Source organism: Cornus florida, unplaced genomic scaffold (assembly GCF_030987335.1).
Source record: "Cornus florida cultivar Cherokee Brave unplaced genomic scaffold, ASM3098733v1 CherokeeBrave_3.0.0_Hap2_Chr04, whole genome shotgun sequence".
In the NCBI taxonomy this organism is placed as follows: Eukaryota; Viridiplantae; Streptophyta; class Magnoliopsida; order Cornales; family Cornaceae; genus Cornus; species Cornus florida.
The window spans coordinates 103,362,347-103,380,130 of record NW_026775574.1 but is presented as its reverse complement, the minus strand read 5'-3'; the positions used below and the strand labels follow the sequence as shown (position 1 = coordinate 103,380,130).

At 34.3% G+C, this 17,784-nt stretch overlaps 1 protein-coding gene across 1 annotated transcript; it reads right to left on the bottom strand.

The window, feature by feature from the left end:
* Window positions 1–11: 11 nt before the first annotated feature.
* LOC132304368 (probable lactoylglutathione lyase, chloroplastic) lies at window positions 12–11,674 on the bottom strand. Its single transcript, XM_059802020.1, has 9 exons — window positions 11,404–11,674; window positions 9,369–9,573; window positions 9,128–9,252; window positions 8,833–8,897; window positions 5,855–6,067; window positions 5,697–5,744; window positions 4,814–4,921; window positions 4,576–4,716; window positions 12–311 (listed from the first exon to the last, which is right to left on the bottom strand). The coding sequence occupies exons 1-9, from the start codon at window positions 11,603–11,605 to the stop codon at window positions 264–266; spliced, it is 1,155 nt and encodes a 384-aa protein (XP_059658003.1). The 5' UTR covers window positions 11,606–11,674; the 3' UTR covers window positions 12–263.
* Between the last annotated feature and the right edge of the window lie 6,110 nt (window positions 11,675–17,784).

Genomic DNA, 17,784 nt, shown 5'->3' with positions numbered 1-17,784 from the left:
AAATGTCAATATTTTAAAAGCAAATTATAATTGCATTAATATTTCAAATTTCAAAACAGGGATTGCGCAAAGGGCAACAAAAAAACATTAATTTCAACTATTTCAGTTGTATACATAGTGTTATATCTACAAAATGGTATTGCACACACACTCTCATTAGGAGCTTTTGGAAGTTATAATCTGACAGAAGCAAGATTTCAATAGACAAAATCGTTACGAATCTCCACAGATTCAGTCAAGAGGTGCTAAAGCTGCAAATGATTCTATAGTGATTCCAGTTCCTTGAGAAAATCAACATTATCAACAAAGACCTGCAGGAGGGTAAAGAAAAAAGAAAGAAAATTAATCACGTGACTATAATATGCTGCTGTGTAAACTAAACATAGCCCTTAACATTCCTTGCTTACAAAAGAGGGTACAAAGAATTTTTATTTTTCCCTTTTTGGGTAAGATAAAATGAAAGATAACTTATTGCGTCAAACCTCTGGGAATTTACATACTCAAAAATTATAATCTAGCAGCATCAAGCATGCTGAAGTGCAACAGAAAAAAAATAAAAATAAAAATAAAAAAAATTTATGGTGATTATTTTCCAACAATTTTTTAATACTAAAGGTCGTAACATATCAAAAAATGAAAAATAGGAAATTCAAAAGGCTATTATTATTTGTCATGCTTGAAATAAAAAGTGTATTAATAATTCTGATGGAAAATAGCTTGCTAATAGTAAACATGAACCCTCTTGCCTTGTATGACATAATCAAAGTGTACTCAGATTGTAACACAGTGTTATGGAACTCATCAACTACGCCAGCAGCTGGAGTTTGCTAAATTTGGCAAAGCAAAATGAATCAGTTCAATGTCCATCTACATTTTTTCTGCTTGGTGATAAGTAATTCATTTACAACTGATGACTTGGCAAAGTGCAAGAATTAAGATACTAGAAAACAAAGCGAGACCAAGCACTCAAGGACAGAAATTTTTTGAACACTTGGGGGTCAAGAAAAAACTAAGAATGTATTCAAACTGACAGATATATTATGTCTGTTTTGAGTGTGCCCGAAAAGCATAACAAGAGGATTTAGAAGATCTGGGTTTGCCGATTCATAAGTAAAAGCAGTTTAATGATTACATGTATTTTTGTTTGTAAAGGAGTTTTTCTTTACCCTTTTATTCTTTCGTAGATTTCTTATGTGACATGAGTTAAACAGAGAAGCTTAGTTTGTGTTTGCTTTTGTACAATCCATGCAAACATGGGTTTGACACCTGTCATGAATACACCATCAACTATTCCTTAATTAGGGGCATAATCACTGCTTTCCTTATTTTATGTTCTTGAGAACATTATATGTAATCATCCTTCGAATAATAATACTATGCAGTCGATCCTTCTCTCTCTAAGATTTAGCTTACACTTTTGACATGGTATCAGAACTTCAAGGTTAAAGTTGGAGACCTACGTAAGCTTCGTCGTCGTCTTCTTTTTTCCATTTTTCTTCTTCTCAGTTTCTTTTTATTGTATAGTCAACCTCTCTACTTTGTTGTTCTTCTCATTTGGACAGCGATGACCTAGAACCCTAGGTTCTAAAAAAAAAAAAAAAAATTGCCTCTGTAATTCTAACAGAAATGACCTGAAAAATAAAAAAAGAAGTCCCTTTCTTCTTGAAGTTCAAAATTCAGTAGTCCCTTTCTTCTTGATCTCATGCCCAAAATTCAGTAGTTTTTCTTGCTTGACACTTTTACTCGTCTCTACTATAATGGGTGACAAATCGAAAAACAAGGACTCTCTTTTTTGGCTCTATGCCTACTACCAAATTGAAGGGTTCCAATTACCTTCAATGGTCCCAGCCAGTCCAAGTTTTTCCATGGGAAGCATTCCTATATTAAGTCACCGAAGCCTAAGGATGAAAAACAGATTGACGCATGGGAACAAGAGGATGCACATATTATGACCTGGTTATGGAACCAAAGTTGTTCAATAATGTCTCGATTCTGGAGTCTGCTAAGGAAATTTGGACACTCTCAAAGAGATATATTCGTCAGAATAGAATATTTCTCAGATCAACCAGTTGTACTAGGATATCTTTTCTCTTGAACAGGGTGATCGTTAGATTGAAGAATACTACACGGAATTAAAAGGCATGTGGGAAGAACTTATTGTTTATCAGCCTTTGACTACAGATTTAGAGACTCAAAAACAACAATTTTGGGTAGCAAAATTTCTATCGGGACTTCAACCAGAACTTGCTCCCATTAGTTCTCAGATTCTCTCAGACAAAGACTTTCCAACTGCTAGTGAGACCTTTGCCCGGGTTTGACATGCCTCCATCCACTCTTCTACCATAAAGGAGGATGATCTTTCTACCCTTGTAGCTCCAGTTGAGCAATCAGATATTTCACGTTGTGGCCGAGGAGGACATGGTCGTGGTCCTTCACACACTAGCAGAGGTGCTCGTGGTGGCCAAATTGGTCGTGGTGGCAGGACATGTACACATTGTGGTCATACCAACCATTCTTGGGAACTTCATGGCAAGCCTATATGGGCAAATCAGGCTGTGGTTGAGGGGGAGAACACTAATCATGTTATTGCGGAACACGTTCTTATCTCTAAGGCTCGGTATGATTCAATTGTCAAGTGTGCTAATCCTCCATCCACTTCCACAGTCACTTTTGTTGATTTAGGTAATACTTGTTTTCATTCTTCACTCAGTACACCTTGGATCATTGATTCTGGGGCCTCAGATCATATGACATGTAACCCCTCTCTTCTGTCTCTCATTTCTAGTATGTCTTCACCCTCATTTGTCACGATAACTAATGGTACCCAGTCTCTAGTCCAAGGAATTGGTATCATTAGCACCTCTAGTCTCTTACGTCTTGTATCTACCCTAATTTTCCTTTAATATGTTATCAATTCATAAGCTTACCTCTACCCTAAATTCGTCAGTAACATTTTATCCTATTCACTATGTCTTTTAGGATCTAGAGACGAAGAGGATGAGTGGTGGGGGCTTTGAGAAGTGGGCAACTAATTTCAGTCATCTTGTTCGCCGATTTCATCTGCACTCCATACCTCGACTTCTCTGTATCAGTGGCACTATTGGTTAGGGCATCCTTTGTTTGACAGTCTTCGGCACTACTTTCCTTCCTTACCCAGTTTTTCTAATTGTGAAACATGTGAACTTAGCAAGCATTATAGGGTTTTTCCTAATTGATACTCACACACACATGCCTCCACTGAGGCTTGAACCCCCAACCTCCCTTTGGGAGGTAAGGGCCTAATACCGTGGCTGTTGGTAAGTATCATAGGGTTTCGTTTAAACTTAGGACATATGGACCTTATTTACACCCTTTTGAACTTGTTCTTCTGATGTTTGGGGTTCAGCCCGAACTACTGGATTGGTTGGTGCCCGTTGTTTTGTTTCCTTTATTGATGACTATTCTCGTTTGACTTGGTTATAGGTTCTTAAAGATCGATCTCCACTCTTTCATGTGTTTAAATCTTTTCATGCCACTGAGATAACTAATCAGTTGAATGCTAATTCACATATTTTTCGAACTTATAATGCTCTTGAATATAAAGATTCTCTCTTTTATCAATTTCTCGAGGTGTCACCCAACAAATTTCTTGTGTTGATACTCTCCAACAAAATGGGACTGCTGAAAGAAAAAATGGACCCATTCTTGTAATTGCTTGGGATCTGATAATTCACATGAATGTACCTAAACAATTTTCTTTATTTTAGTGGCATGATTAACTATTCCTTAATTAGGGGCATGAATAGCTATTCTTAATTAGGGGCATAACAACTGCTTTCCTTATTTTATGTTGTTAAGAACATTATACATTCTCATTGTAATCATCCTTTGAATAATAATAATAATATGCAGTCAATTCTTCTCTCTCTAAGATTTATCTATATAACTATACATAAAACTCAAAGAGTTATTAGCATTAGTCATAAACAGACGGTGACCCAAAGATAGTTATGTAGTGAGCTGAGTTCCTCTCCCTATATTCTTTTTTTCCTTTTTGTTTGGTAGGTAACTCCTTATATTCGTAGTTTGGAAGATTCTTGAAAGTTTATGAGGTAACTTAATGGAAGAAGTGGCTCTTGATCAAAATCATTATGGCTTAAGAGAAGGATTGTGTAGCCGAAATCAAGTAGTTGGGATCTAAGACTGTCGAGTTGAGTTGAACATTAGAGTCAGATTTGGTCCAAACAAACAAATTTTGAGGATTGAGAGCTGGAGGAGAACCCATTTTTGGAGGATATTTTTACCATGCCTTATCTTACAAGTGATACACAAATTTTCAAATGATGTTCAAGTTTTCAAAACTTATTCACCCGTTCTCATTTCAAAACATGCCCAAGTCTCTCATAGAAAAACAAATTTCAGAAAGTAAACTAAAATTTAGGCTCATTACGAAAAGATTCCTTAGATGTTATCTAATTGTGAGAAGCAAAAATCCCATAAACTTCCATGCAAGCAAAAGTTAGGAACAATGGCATGGTCAGCAGACTGAAAAGTTAATCCATATGTCAATAGGGCTACAGTTATTCAAAGCCATACCGATTTCCAACCATCAGGATCCAAGCAGGCAGTAACCTTGGTGTTGATACCTGGCAAAGGCCCAGGTTCGAGAATAATTTTCCCACCACACAGTTTGACCACTTCTGCAGTCTTGTAGACATCATCAGTGCCTATTGCAATCTGGTAAACATAATGATTGGTGTTGTTAATTGATGACATAGCGTAAGTCTACAACGTGCCAAACTCTGATGAATCTAGGTAAAGGTAGAAAATTCACCTGTGCATAACCATTTCCTTTGTCATATTCTGTGACCCCATAGTTATATGTCAGTTCTAGCACGGTGTTTTTATCTTCAGGTCCGTAGCCCATCATTGCTATTGTATACTGGGGCAAAGCACAACCAAACATCAATTTGAGTCAAACATGCAGATAACTTGCAGCAAAACTCGTAAAATATTCAAATGAAGAAAAATTGATAAAAAGAGCGATGAAAATCATGGAAGGTTTTGAAAGAGCATAACTCTTTGAATGGAGGGTAATGGGCCCCAAAACAAAGTAATTTCACCATGAATTTGTCAGCACAACATTCCAGGTTTCAGCATGATGGGGTCGTGTAAAGCTCGTCCTAGCACTTTCACTTTCAAAAATAGCATCCACTATGGAAATTTTATAAAGCACTGACATGCCATCTGACACAAGCACATTATATTTACTTCCACATGAAGAGTCTTGCTCACCTCTCTTAAGTTGCCTCTTCAAGGAAGCACTTTACACATGGTAGAACACATGCACAAGTTTGAGATGCATGTCCTACACACCCGTGCATGACACATCCCAAATAGCTGCTTCCTTGTGTAAAAGGAACAAATAATGACAAAAAAATAAATGAATGATAACCAAATGGGTTAGGACACATCCCATAGCTCAACCTTTGGACCCAAAACACTATAGCAAAAATATCATGTCTAAAGAATTGGGGATCAAACAAATCTAACACCTAAATAAATATCTGGACCAAGCATGTATTCAAGTTGAACACAGCACTACACTCACACATGTTATTAGAATGGCATGGAAATAGATAAAACCTGCATTTAAGAGAGTAGACAGAGAATTTTGAACTTCAAATATTGTTGTCAAATGGAAGCTAAGAACTAACCTTGTACTCAGGGTTATCGCTTTTCCGGAGAAGCTCCATGCCAAAAGCCTTTAAATTCAAGAAGGGTTTAAAACTTTAGGCAATTCATGTATGTAACCGCAAAATATGGATATTGCTCAAATTTCAACAGTTTGCATATAACATAAAATGCTACAAACCTTCTTATAAAAATTTATGGAGCGGTCAAGATCTCCAACTCGCAGCATTACTTGACAGAGGGGCTCAGATGTAGGCCCCCGCTCCAAAAGCTCAAACTTGTAGCCATCTGGATCTTCAATGAAGGCAATTATTGTAGTACCACCTTTGACAGGACCAGGTTCCCTGGTAACTTTTCCCCCCTTTGCTTTTATAAGATCTACTGTTTTTTCAACCTATAATAATAATAATAATAATTAAATACATGAATATGAAAGTAATTATATGTGAACCTCCACCCAAAAAATCTGCCGAATGGGAAATAGAGATAAATGACTTCAAAATGTTTATTTTCTTTACAAATATATTTTCAAAGTTCCATGACAGAAAAGTCACTTTAGTGGACAACACGAAAAAAACCCATCTGGTTTGCTGCATTGATAAGATAGACAAACTTTAGCATCACATGGCATAGACATGGGCAAGATTTAATAATCCACACGAGTTGCAACCCTAGGTTGGTCAACTCCACAGCATATCTGTTTGATAAAATCTAACTTCAGATCTACTAAACTCTTCAGATGCACTTGGAGAAAGTGGTATTACTCATAAGGAGCTTGACATGCAGAAGAGACAGGCAATTGCATGGTTTACACACAATCATTCAAATATGAAGTTTCACCGGTAAGATTTCATTTTTTGTTATAAATAATAAGATCCCACTCATGGTACTAATGAACTGATACTGCGAGTCCATAAGCGTCACGAGAACGTTTGGCTAATTGGTATTGTATACGAGCAATACAACAAATATTAAACTTATCCAACATGAAGGGCTGTTTGATAAACCAGTAAGTACGTATGAAAACACAATTCGAGTGTCATTTAGGAAAATAGGTTCCACTTAAAAAGGAGTCCAGATTTAAGCGAATGGAACTTATAACTTGTTATGACAAACACCGGGAACCAAGAACAAATCAAGGAATCAATAGAAAAGCAAACACACAACACCCAAAGATTTATGTGGTTCGACGCAAAGCCTGCGTCAACAGTGAAGATTTGGTGAAAGATTTTAACATAAACCTGTGTTCTTTGTGCGGTGTGTGTTTGCTTTTCTGTCAATTTCATGATTTATTCTTGGTATGCAGTGTTTGTCGTAACAAACTAGTATGGTATCAGAGCTTTGGTCCTAGGCGATCTGAGATGGCAACCAAGTTTCTGAAAAATCGAGAAAATCAACGACAGGAACAACTTGAACCTGTGGCAGATTAGGATGCATGCTCTGTTGGTTCAACATGGGTTATCCAACGTGCTAAAGGGAAAGGATGCACTGCCAGAAAAGATCAAGAACAATGATGAGGTGATGGAAAAAGCACATAGTGCGATTATTTTGTACTTGAGTAACAAGGTTTTGCGAGAAGTTTCTGGAGAGACTATGCCGAATGGGCTGTGGTACAAGTTGGAAGTCTGTACGAACCGCTTGTATCTAAAGAAGCAGTTGTTCACCCTCCATATGCATAAAGGTTCGTCTCTAAAAGACCATCTTGACGAGGTAAACATTATCATCATGAATTTGAATAATACTGATGTTTCAATATTGGATTAGGACCAGGCTGTTATTCTGTTGTGTTCTCTACCAGCCTCATATGAGAACTTTGCCGATACGATGATGTACGGTAGAATTGTGTTTTATGTGGAAGACATGAAGGCAACTTTGAATTTGAGGGAGTTGCAAAGAACGGTGTTTGAGGGCAACATAGAAGGTTCGACAGTTGTTAAAGGGAGAAAGATTCAAAATGTAGGGTCTAGCAGCATAAGTCATTCTAAGTCCAAGAACAAAATTGAAGGTGAAGGAGATCCAGAAAACACAAAGAGTCTTACAGGTGGAGTCAATCAATCGGCTTGGTTGGTCTCGATGTTCAGAAAATCGTGATGGGTTTCAAGGCATGGAGCTAGAATAGTCAAGGTGGAGCCTTAGAGATTTGACTGAAGATTGTTGGGAATTTCGTCTCAAATTCTATTTTAATTAGGATACTATTTTAGAATTGTATTTGTTAGGAATTTCTTGTTAGAAAAGTATTGGGCTCCAAGGAATTGTAATCCTTGTCCAAGAATTGAGTTTAGAACTATATAAATAGTAACCTAGGTTATGAGTTGAGACTTATGAGATTGAGAGGGATGTAGTCTCATGAGTGAATTAATGGGTAGAGGTAGTTTAAGGGTTTTGGTAGAGAAGGAAAAACATCAGTGGCACTAGTAGCAAGGAGACAGACTCATGGAGTAATACATGGTGAAAGACATGTACACAGTATTGGTACTCTTCTATTGTAATATCTCTACGGAATCATAATGGAATCTCTTCTCATTCGTGAATGTAGGCTGGTTTTGGCTGGATCACATTATATCTTGTGTTTGTGTATGATTGGTTTGTTAGCTTTCATTGGATCTTGATTTTCATGTGTTTCCGCTGTTATCACTGACGCGCTAGTGAAAATTTGTTTAAAGTTTCTATTAAACTGGACATATTTAACCTTGGAAAAAAAAAAATCAAAATTCACAATTCAGTATCAAATCAGCACTTAAAAATTCTCAACACAAATTAAAAAATTTCAAAACAGCACCAAAGTAAAGCGACTTACTCATTTTTCTCCTCATTTTAGGAGGCAATTGAATGGGGATAAGCTGAAACTCCACCTTATAAGCATACTTTATTATGCATTCACTAGCATAGAAAACTGAGCTCGAACCACTTGTTATCGAATACAATTGCCAGTTTTAATTTTCACCATTTTGTCTTCAGAACTGATGGCACTTGGGGTAATACACAACTATGGACCTATGGTGAAACATATTCTATGATTTTACTCAATATGATGATGGCTGTGGAATGCATATCCATCTCAATTAATAGAAATTTATGGTGCAACATATCTGGTAGTAAGCCGGGATGTGGTCATAACCAAAGATAGACAATCCATTTTTTTAAGCAAAATGAACTTACATCCTCAACTGCAATACCAAAATGTCCAAAACCAGTTCCAATGTCATACTTGTCAACTCCATAATCTGAAAGCATTATTAACCCAAAACCAGTGAGAAGTCAGCATACAGTAATAGGGGAGAGTAACAGATTTCGTTAATAGACTATACACATTTGAAAATTCAAAAGAAGTGAAGGTCCAAGGTTCAAGTCGCCCAAGGGGAAAGTGGGTGTGTGTGTGTTTCTTGCCAATGAATATATATATTCAATCTTCCAGGAAAATATGACAGAGATGCTGATCAATCAGAAGGCTTACTGTAAGTAAGTTCAACGACAAAATAGGAATCTTCAGGCCCATATCCAAGAAAAGCATTTGTATATCTCTCTTCTGGTATGTCACGCTTCCTCAACAGCTTCATTCCCAAGCACTCCGTATAGAATCTGTAGCCACAACAAACTAGTCAGCTCTGACTTCAAACCATGTGTTTCCTTTAAGTAAGAATATAAAGCAGCAGCTTAGTGTAGCAAGCAGTAAATGTTATATCCAATACACGTACTTTATAGTCTTATCTAAATCCCCAACACGATAAACAACATGGAGCATCCTTCTGTGGTCATTTTTGACCCACTCTAAAGAATTCTCCTCAGTGACAACAGTACTTGGTCGTGCCATATCTGCAGTTGAACTGGCCTCTATCGTGTTCCCCTCTGCTCTTAACAACGTGGATGCATTTACACCAAATAGCTGGGACTGAGGGATAGCTGCATAACAAATAAGAGTCCATAAATGATTGCTAAATCAATTCAAGCTTTTATGCGTATCAAGTCATTGTATTCTTAGAAGAATAGAGTGATATGGCTGTACATAGGTATTTCCAAACCCTGCCATCCAGTAAAAGAAGTGAAGGAAAAAATCGAGTAATTTAGACTCTCATCCAACATTGAATATGTGGCCCAAAAACATGTTTAGCTTAAAACTGGAAAGAACAAATACAAAAAGGGGTAGCTGTGTAAGGTCTTGAATATGAGATTCTTGAATGATCGACTGAAATTTCAGTAAATTAAGTTGAGGTGTAATTTTGTATATGATACCAAGTCATAAGACTTAAGGATTGATGAATAGAAACCATAAACGAGAGAAAATATTGTATAAGTAAATGAAGGTAGTTAATCTAGAATATTAAATTGATTGTGAAAATAGATTGAGAATTGGATTATGTTAGTATAGTTAGAGTATACATGTCTATTCATAATACTAATTCTAGTAGCATCCTTATATTTATACAGTTATGTTTTGATATATAATAAGAGTGTCACTTATTGAGCGATGTAACTTGCTGATTTGTGAACTCCCCTTTGACCATCTTTCAGTTAATACTTGAGCCAAATTTCGATGGCCAGTTGCAGCCGCTTGGAAGTTGATGAAGCTTGAATATGGTCATTTTTTACTCTTAGGATTTATTTCTTTTGTTGAGAGGGCTATGTAGTGAACTATTGATGTAGGAAGATTTAGAGTGGACATTGCTATGGTCTATTTATGTTAAGACAGTAATTTGATTATCGTGTTTGATGTCATATTTCCTTATAATTGGATAATTATTTTAGTTTATTAGTCTGTATGTGCAATATTGGTTTGCCATTTTGGTACTTTTACAGTTCAAGCCTCAAATTTGAAGACTGATGGAAAATTTACTATGAAATTTGTGTGGGGGCACGACATTAAGTCATTAACAATTTCGTATTCTATTATTGGTTCTCAATTTTAGTTTGTTTGGACAATTTGATATCCTTAAATTGTATAAGGTTCAACTGAGAAGAAATTTATGCCAACAAGATTAACTATAGGAGAATGCTCATCAAAAGCATAAAAATGTCCTCTGCTCGGTTGTAGATAAAGCAAGAAAAAAAGAAAGTTTACAAAATAACCCAATTATACGCGATTTTCATTGTTTTAATTACAAGGGAAAATAAATGAAAACTCTCTCAACTAAGCTACAGAATCGTAGTAAGCTCAATTAAGGAAAATATTACTGTTTCCTTTGGTCCTAATCCAAACTTCAATATTACTATTTATTTTTTTTATTTTTCCATATTTTCACAGCAACCAAGAACAATGACATCTGTCCCTGTAGGTCTGTGTGTGCGTATATGTATGCGTATACTAATCGGAAAAAGTACATACTTGTGCAAATACTAATTAAAAAATACATGAGCATACATGCTTGTGTAAATACTAATAAAAAAAACAAATAAGTAATACATCTTCATGTATATATGAATGCATATATGTACATATAATGTATTTGATGTGTGCATTATATAATTTTTCGTTATTTTACAAATAATCAGCTTAACAACTTCATATATAATTTATATGGTCGAGTTTGCTTTAAGATTTTGTTTGTTTCAAAATTAAAACAAGCACAAAATATAAAAGTCCAACATTTTCTCTCAGTTTTCCAGGAAACCAAACAGATGAGCGAATGCCCATTTCACATCCTACAAATATATATACATACACAATAATATATATTGTATATATAGCCAAATTCTAGGTTTTACTGCAGATAAAAATTAGGATTGAATACATACCGCTGCTGAGATGGAAGAGAGCGAGTCTTCTAGAAGGGTTATAGGCAGAAGAGCGAGGAACAGCGAGTCGACAAGAACAAGAACAAGAAGAAGAAGGGAGGCTGATGAGAGATAAAGATGATGAGCGAGAAGGTCGAGCTGAGGACATATGGAGAGTCGGTGACAATGTCGACAAAGACGCCGAATGTAGAACCCCCACCATTTTTCTCTCTCTAGAGACCCACACTCTCTCTCTCTAACTCCACTCTGTTTGTCTCCCACCTGTTCATATAGATATCCTCAGCGACGAAAGATCGAGGGGGCGATTAATGGACTTATTTAGGAACTGCAAGAGGCCCATTGATGACAATGGGCTGCCCCATTAATGTTGTTTGATTGTAAATGAGATGGCCTAGCCCGTTTTTAAGACCAACTTGAACGCGAGTAATAATAGTTGGACCGATGCATGAAAGTGAATTGATTGACCTCTAACTTTTAATTGTCATCTTTGTACCAATCAAAACTTGTCAGTCAAACAAATCACTTGATCGGTTTAAAAATCATTTTTCATTCTATTACACTTATATTGCGAGTTTGTGAGGGGCAATATAGTTATTTTAAAAGGATATTTTTGAATTTTCATATAACTTCTTTTTTTTTTTTTTTTTTCTCATAATTGACTATAAATGGATTTTTTTTAACGGTCTCTTGATGGTTGTGAGCAAATTGTACACATTTTTAAAATGTTAAAAGATTATATGTTGATACTGCATGAAAAGGAATTTATTGCACATTTTTTATATAACTGGTTCAAATTGTTTTTTTTTTTTTTTTGGTAATTTATTATTGTTGGTAGTGGTGATGGTATTGAATAAGAGAGTGAATTGTGAATTCGTAATTCAGTGGTTGGATTGTTCCCGTTATTTTTAAAAGTCTGATTTCAAATTTTCGCATCTCTAATATCTAATATAACATTCTTGCATTAAAAAAAATAATAAAAATTTGGGCAGAAGGGTTTGCAAGGTATATACATATATATATATATATTGAATGAGTTATATGTATAATTTTTTATGTCCAAATCACAAGCTATTGATGGAGGGGAGGCTTTTTTTTCAACCCATATGCTGAAACATTAAAACTGTATTTAAACTTGTGTCATAAGGATGAAGGGGTTAATATGTATCAATCGTTGACTTTGTTGTATGATCAATTCCAATAAATGCTTATGCGGAGAAAGTAAGTATTGAGAATTTTATAATACACATACAAGATCCAATATATATAGTACAATCAATGTGATTTTTAATATTTTTATAATGAGAAACAATTTAATTATTTGATAATGCTAAGGGCTGTAACTTTTTTTTTTTTTTTTTCATAGATACAGATGTTTAAATGTAAAATGGGGAATGCTATTGAAACCAAAGGTGGTCATACAATTATTTGTTCTTGAATTTAAATGACACGATCATAGAGTGATGTGTATTCATTTTGAATTTATATATACGAGATAAAAATTTACTATTTTTATTGGACAATTTAAATTTAAAATTATCGCGTGCCCAAATTATTGGTAATTATCTTTGAATAATGATTTGTAGTTTGAGAGTGAGACAAGTCCGACTGATTTATGTAAGTGAGGACTGACATTATCATAATATATCCATAATATCATGATAATATTGTCCAACTGTCAGACTTTCTATCATTACTCATCATCTCTTACTATATTTTATGCACATTTCAAGTATTAACCGTTAAATTCTGGTTGACAATTAAAAAGATAGTTTATGTTTTTATATTCAACGGTGAAAATTTAATTCATGTATAAATTTCTTATCGCAGGTGATATTTTGAATAAATTATATATATATATATATATATATATATATATATATATATAATTTTTGATGTCCAAATCACAAGCCATTGAACAGTTCAACCATAAAACTATATTTAAACTTCTATTATTAGGGGCTTCTATCTATTTACTGTTGACTTTCTTGTATGGATAAATTTTATTAAATGCTGAGCATGTAAGCATTGAGAATTTTATATATAACATGCAATCTTGGATCCAACATGGTACTATGAATGTGATTTTAATAATTTATATAATGACAAACAATTTAATTATTATTTGACAGCCAGTGCCAATGCCCATAAATTTATTGACTATACACATTTGTAATTATAAAATAGGGAAATGCTGCAGAAACCAAAGGTAATTTTTTATATTTTTTTGTTAACTTGAAACCAAAGGTAATTAAACAATATTTATTCTTCAATCCAAATGTAACTCTTCTTTTTCTCTTTATTTTTTGTATAAAATCTTTTGCTTTGGTAAAAATACTCTCAAAACCTTCCTCATTGAAGTTCCCTGTGTTTTGAACTTTGTGATCGTTAACCTTTTTTTTTTTTTTTTTTGAATAAATTTTGTGATCATCAACTTGGATCAGATCATTACCATCAATCCATGTAATACAATATATTTATTTCGAAGATATAATATTCATTCAACATATTATTTAAATATGCAGCATTACAATATTGTTAAATGGAGAAATGCAAGACATTTTCATTATCATTCTATTTTCAAATTTAACAGTATTGTATAATATTGCTTCTTTGATTAATTTATAAAAAAAACCACGTCACATATTCATGTGTATGGGATGGGGCCTCGGTTAATGTATCACTATATAGTATAAAAATATATAGATATATATATACTCCTGTATTATATGTCAAGATTAAGGAAGGTATCACAGACAGACACTAACATGTCTTCAATAATTAAAAAAGCAATAATGCAAGGAAGGCTTTACAAAAGTTGATTCCAGCAATATGGAAGCATAATCATAGGACCAGGAAAACCTATTACATATTGTGCCATTATGAACTAGATGACAAAGCAATGTGTCAGCTACATTTGCCTATAATAATGCCAAGCTACACAGGCTCTACATGGGAGCTCCAAGTCATTCATGAACCCACCTCATCATCATCAGCATTTGGATATCTAGCATTGGACGGTGAAGATTCAATCTTGTTTCTTCCCATTCTCTTAAAAAAACAAAAACAAATCATTCATTGATCAATATTCTTCACTTCATCTTTGAGAGGTGAACCGTACATCTCAGCACACAGTCATAATTTTAGGTGTGAATAGATCTCAGCCGTCCATTTCAATACATCACACAATCTCAGTCGTTCACTGCAATACATCGCACGTTGATTAAAGTTATTACTGAGATACCTCTAGAAGTAGTGATTTCTAACATGTTTGGTGTGGTCAAATGGATTGAAATGGAAGTGGAAATGAAATTGAAATGATGATTCATATTTTACCGTTTGGTTGTAAATATAAAATGTGTAAAAATAAAATGCTTATTCTTATTTCTGTATTTGGTAAGAAACTTGGAATGAAATGAATTTATATTATTTTTATAAATTATATTTTATTATTAGTAAAAAAAATTAACTAAAGAAATTAACATCTGCAAAAATAAAATGGAGAAGAGATAATAAAGAGAGAAAATAGATGAGAAAAAAGAAACAAAGGGGCAAGAAGAGGCGATGGAGAGAAGTAGGTGATTGAACAGAGGTGAGGCGTCGCCGCCGGAGAATTTGTATCTAGCGGTGGTGTTTTTATGTATCTAGTGGTGGTGTTTATAATTGAGACCACCGATCATATAGGAATAAATCACAGACGAAGGTCCAATGTATTAAGACGAACACAACGGTGCAAAGAACAGCCCCATACAATGCTACATGTGTTAACACGCGCCACCTGAAGTTCTGCGCGTAGATCTCACTTGCTTGACCAATTTTTCGATCATCTTCTCCGGCAACGTTCTTTAACAACTTTCAGCAAACTGGTCCAGATCATTCATAGTTGTCGCCGTTTCAGTCCACTTCATCACTGGATCAAACCCTCTTCTTGCTCGTCAAAGCTGGCTTTGCTTCTTTCTTCCTTGTTCGTTACCGGTGTATTTACAGGATTGATGTGGGTGTATTTACTGGATTGATGTGGGTTTGTAATTTGTTGGGGACTCCGCTTTATTTTTTTAATTTTTTTTAGTCCGTATTTTTTTAAAGTGGGAATGGAATGGTCATTCCTTTTGTTTAAAGGTGGAATGATTTTAATGGAATGGTCATTCTCCAAGAATAGTGGGGAATGATGATTCCAACTTTAAAATTGCGCACCAAACACGAGAATGGAAAAAAACTCATTCCATTCCACTTTCTTTTATTCCATTTCACCACATCAAACTAGCTCTTAAATTGGGTGTTTTGATTGACTTAAGGTAATATATAAACCACGAATCCTGAATAATGTGTATGTTTCTTATAAATTGGACTTCAAGATATAAACCACGAATCCTGAATAATGTGTATGTTTCTTATAAATTGGACTTCAAGACGTGTTGTTATTGTGTCATATTTATTTTATAATTGGTAATTATAAATTTTGTTGTCAGAATGAATCTGATCGAGTTGTAAAATTTCGGTTTAAAATTTCAAGATTCAAGATCGGAAACGGATTTGAAGAAGTTAAAGTGTTCATGCTTTAATAAACTACGGGATGATGAGAACAATATTTAAGAGAGGTAAGAGCGTGTGTGAGTACACTTGGGAGGATTAAACTTAAGTGTTTAAGAAGACTTTACATTCTGCCCAATTTGAACTGGTTCAGGTTTTTTGGAACAGGTTCAACTTTTGATACTTTTTAGTGATCGATTTTCAAGTCTGACCAACTATAATCAGTTCAAACCACCCTGAACCGGTTCAAGTCTCAAAGTTATTTTGTCACGAAAACTCACCGGCCAACTTGAATCGGTTCAAGGTCTTCAGATCGATTTTGGTAACTTACCTTCCTGGTCTATTTTGATTCCTAGGTAGACTTCATTTCAAAAACCTATGCATGAAATTGACTTGTTTTAAGTATTTTAAGTTCTTCTAAATTTTTATATAATCTATCTTTTATTTAACATTAAGGTACGGCTTTTTGAAACAAAAATTCATTATTTTGAGAAAGTCTTTTGAGAGATATTTTTTAGAAAATCAATTATGATTTTCTTTTTTGTTTTTCTTTTGAGAGCACGTACATATATACATGAGTGATATAGAAGTATTGTTCTCTATCTCATCAAAATTGCAATATAATTAAATATTTAAAAATTTCAAAAAATAAATTTTATTTCTTTTACAACAAATTTAGATTCAAAGAAAAAGAATTTCATATTTACACTTTGAGTGAATGAAGGCACTTGCGGAGTAAAAGTGTTGTTAATCTACCAACTTTGATTTGTCATGCAACAGTACTATAAGAAGAGGACATGCACAGTCTCCTTTGTATTAGTGGTGGTAATTATGAAAGTCTGGCTAGTACCACCAAATAAGGTGGTGAATAAGATGGGTAAATAATGTTCGATCTTGAATCAGGCCTTTTAGGGTTCAAGTCAATGAAAGCGTAGGGGTCACTTTCGATTTTTGCATCGCCCATTCTTTGTTAAATGTCAAATGGACATAAAGCTATCAACAAAAAGGAAAGTATACCATGTCTACATGTTTAATTATCACATATATGAAGAAGACAACACCAAAAGCCACACCCACAAAAACACACTCATTGGACCATGACATTTACTTAAATCAATAGCAAGTTAATTAGCAACTCAGCTTTTGTTGTGGTGGGTTGTGAAGTGCCAATGTGTCTTGTTAAATTACCACACAACCCTTTACCATTCTGTCAAATTACCACAGCAACACCACATGCCAAAGAAAAATAATTAAATATATAGAAATGGGAAACCTTTGGACAACTCCATGTCTTCCATAACTCATGCATCATCCTCTTTGGTGCACTAGGAGGATTGAGATTTTAACCTAACAACAAGTAGGTTGATCGATCTCACAGTTCTCTCTTGTGCAATTAATTAATGGGCATTAACGTATCGATATAATTTTTTTTTTCTCAAAAGGATTGTGAGAAGTTCAAGTTTTGTATCGAACAATTTGTGAAATATATGTGTGAGTATTTACGTAACTTTTTTTTTTTTTTTTACTTATATTTCATTGGATTATAGGGACTACAAATAATACTCGTCTATAGTAGTCATAAAAAGGATGCAGGACAAGAAGAGGAATCAATACTCACGTGGGAGGAATTGCACCTTTGGACCGGAAGAGTCTTGGTTACTTGGCCAGTTGGCCACTAGGCTAGCTTTTACTTTAATTATAAATGATACAATGAAAAAATATAACCACTTCATATAACTAATTAATAAAATTAATTATAAATAAATATCTTATTATTCTTAAATATTCTTATATTAAAAAATTCATCAAAAAAGCATTTAATAAAATTAGAATGATAATGGATTAAATGAAATT

Bases quoted from the DNA above. Each gene is read 5' to 3' on its own strand.
- LOC132304368 (XM_059802020.1), bottom strand. From the start codon at position 11,605: ATGGTGGGGGTTCTACATTCGGCGTCTTTGTCGACATTGTCACCGACT. The intron at 5,745-5,854 runs GTTTGTAGCATT...TTGAATTTAAAG, and splicing joins CCATAAATTTTTATAAGAAG to GCTTTTGGCATGGAGCTTCT. The intron at 4,717-4,813 runs GTGAATTTTCTA...TATGTTTACCAG, and splicing joins AAGGAAATGGTTATGCACAG to ATTGCAATAGGCACTGATGA.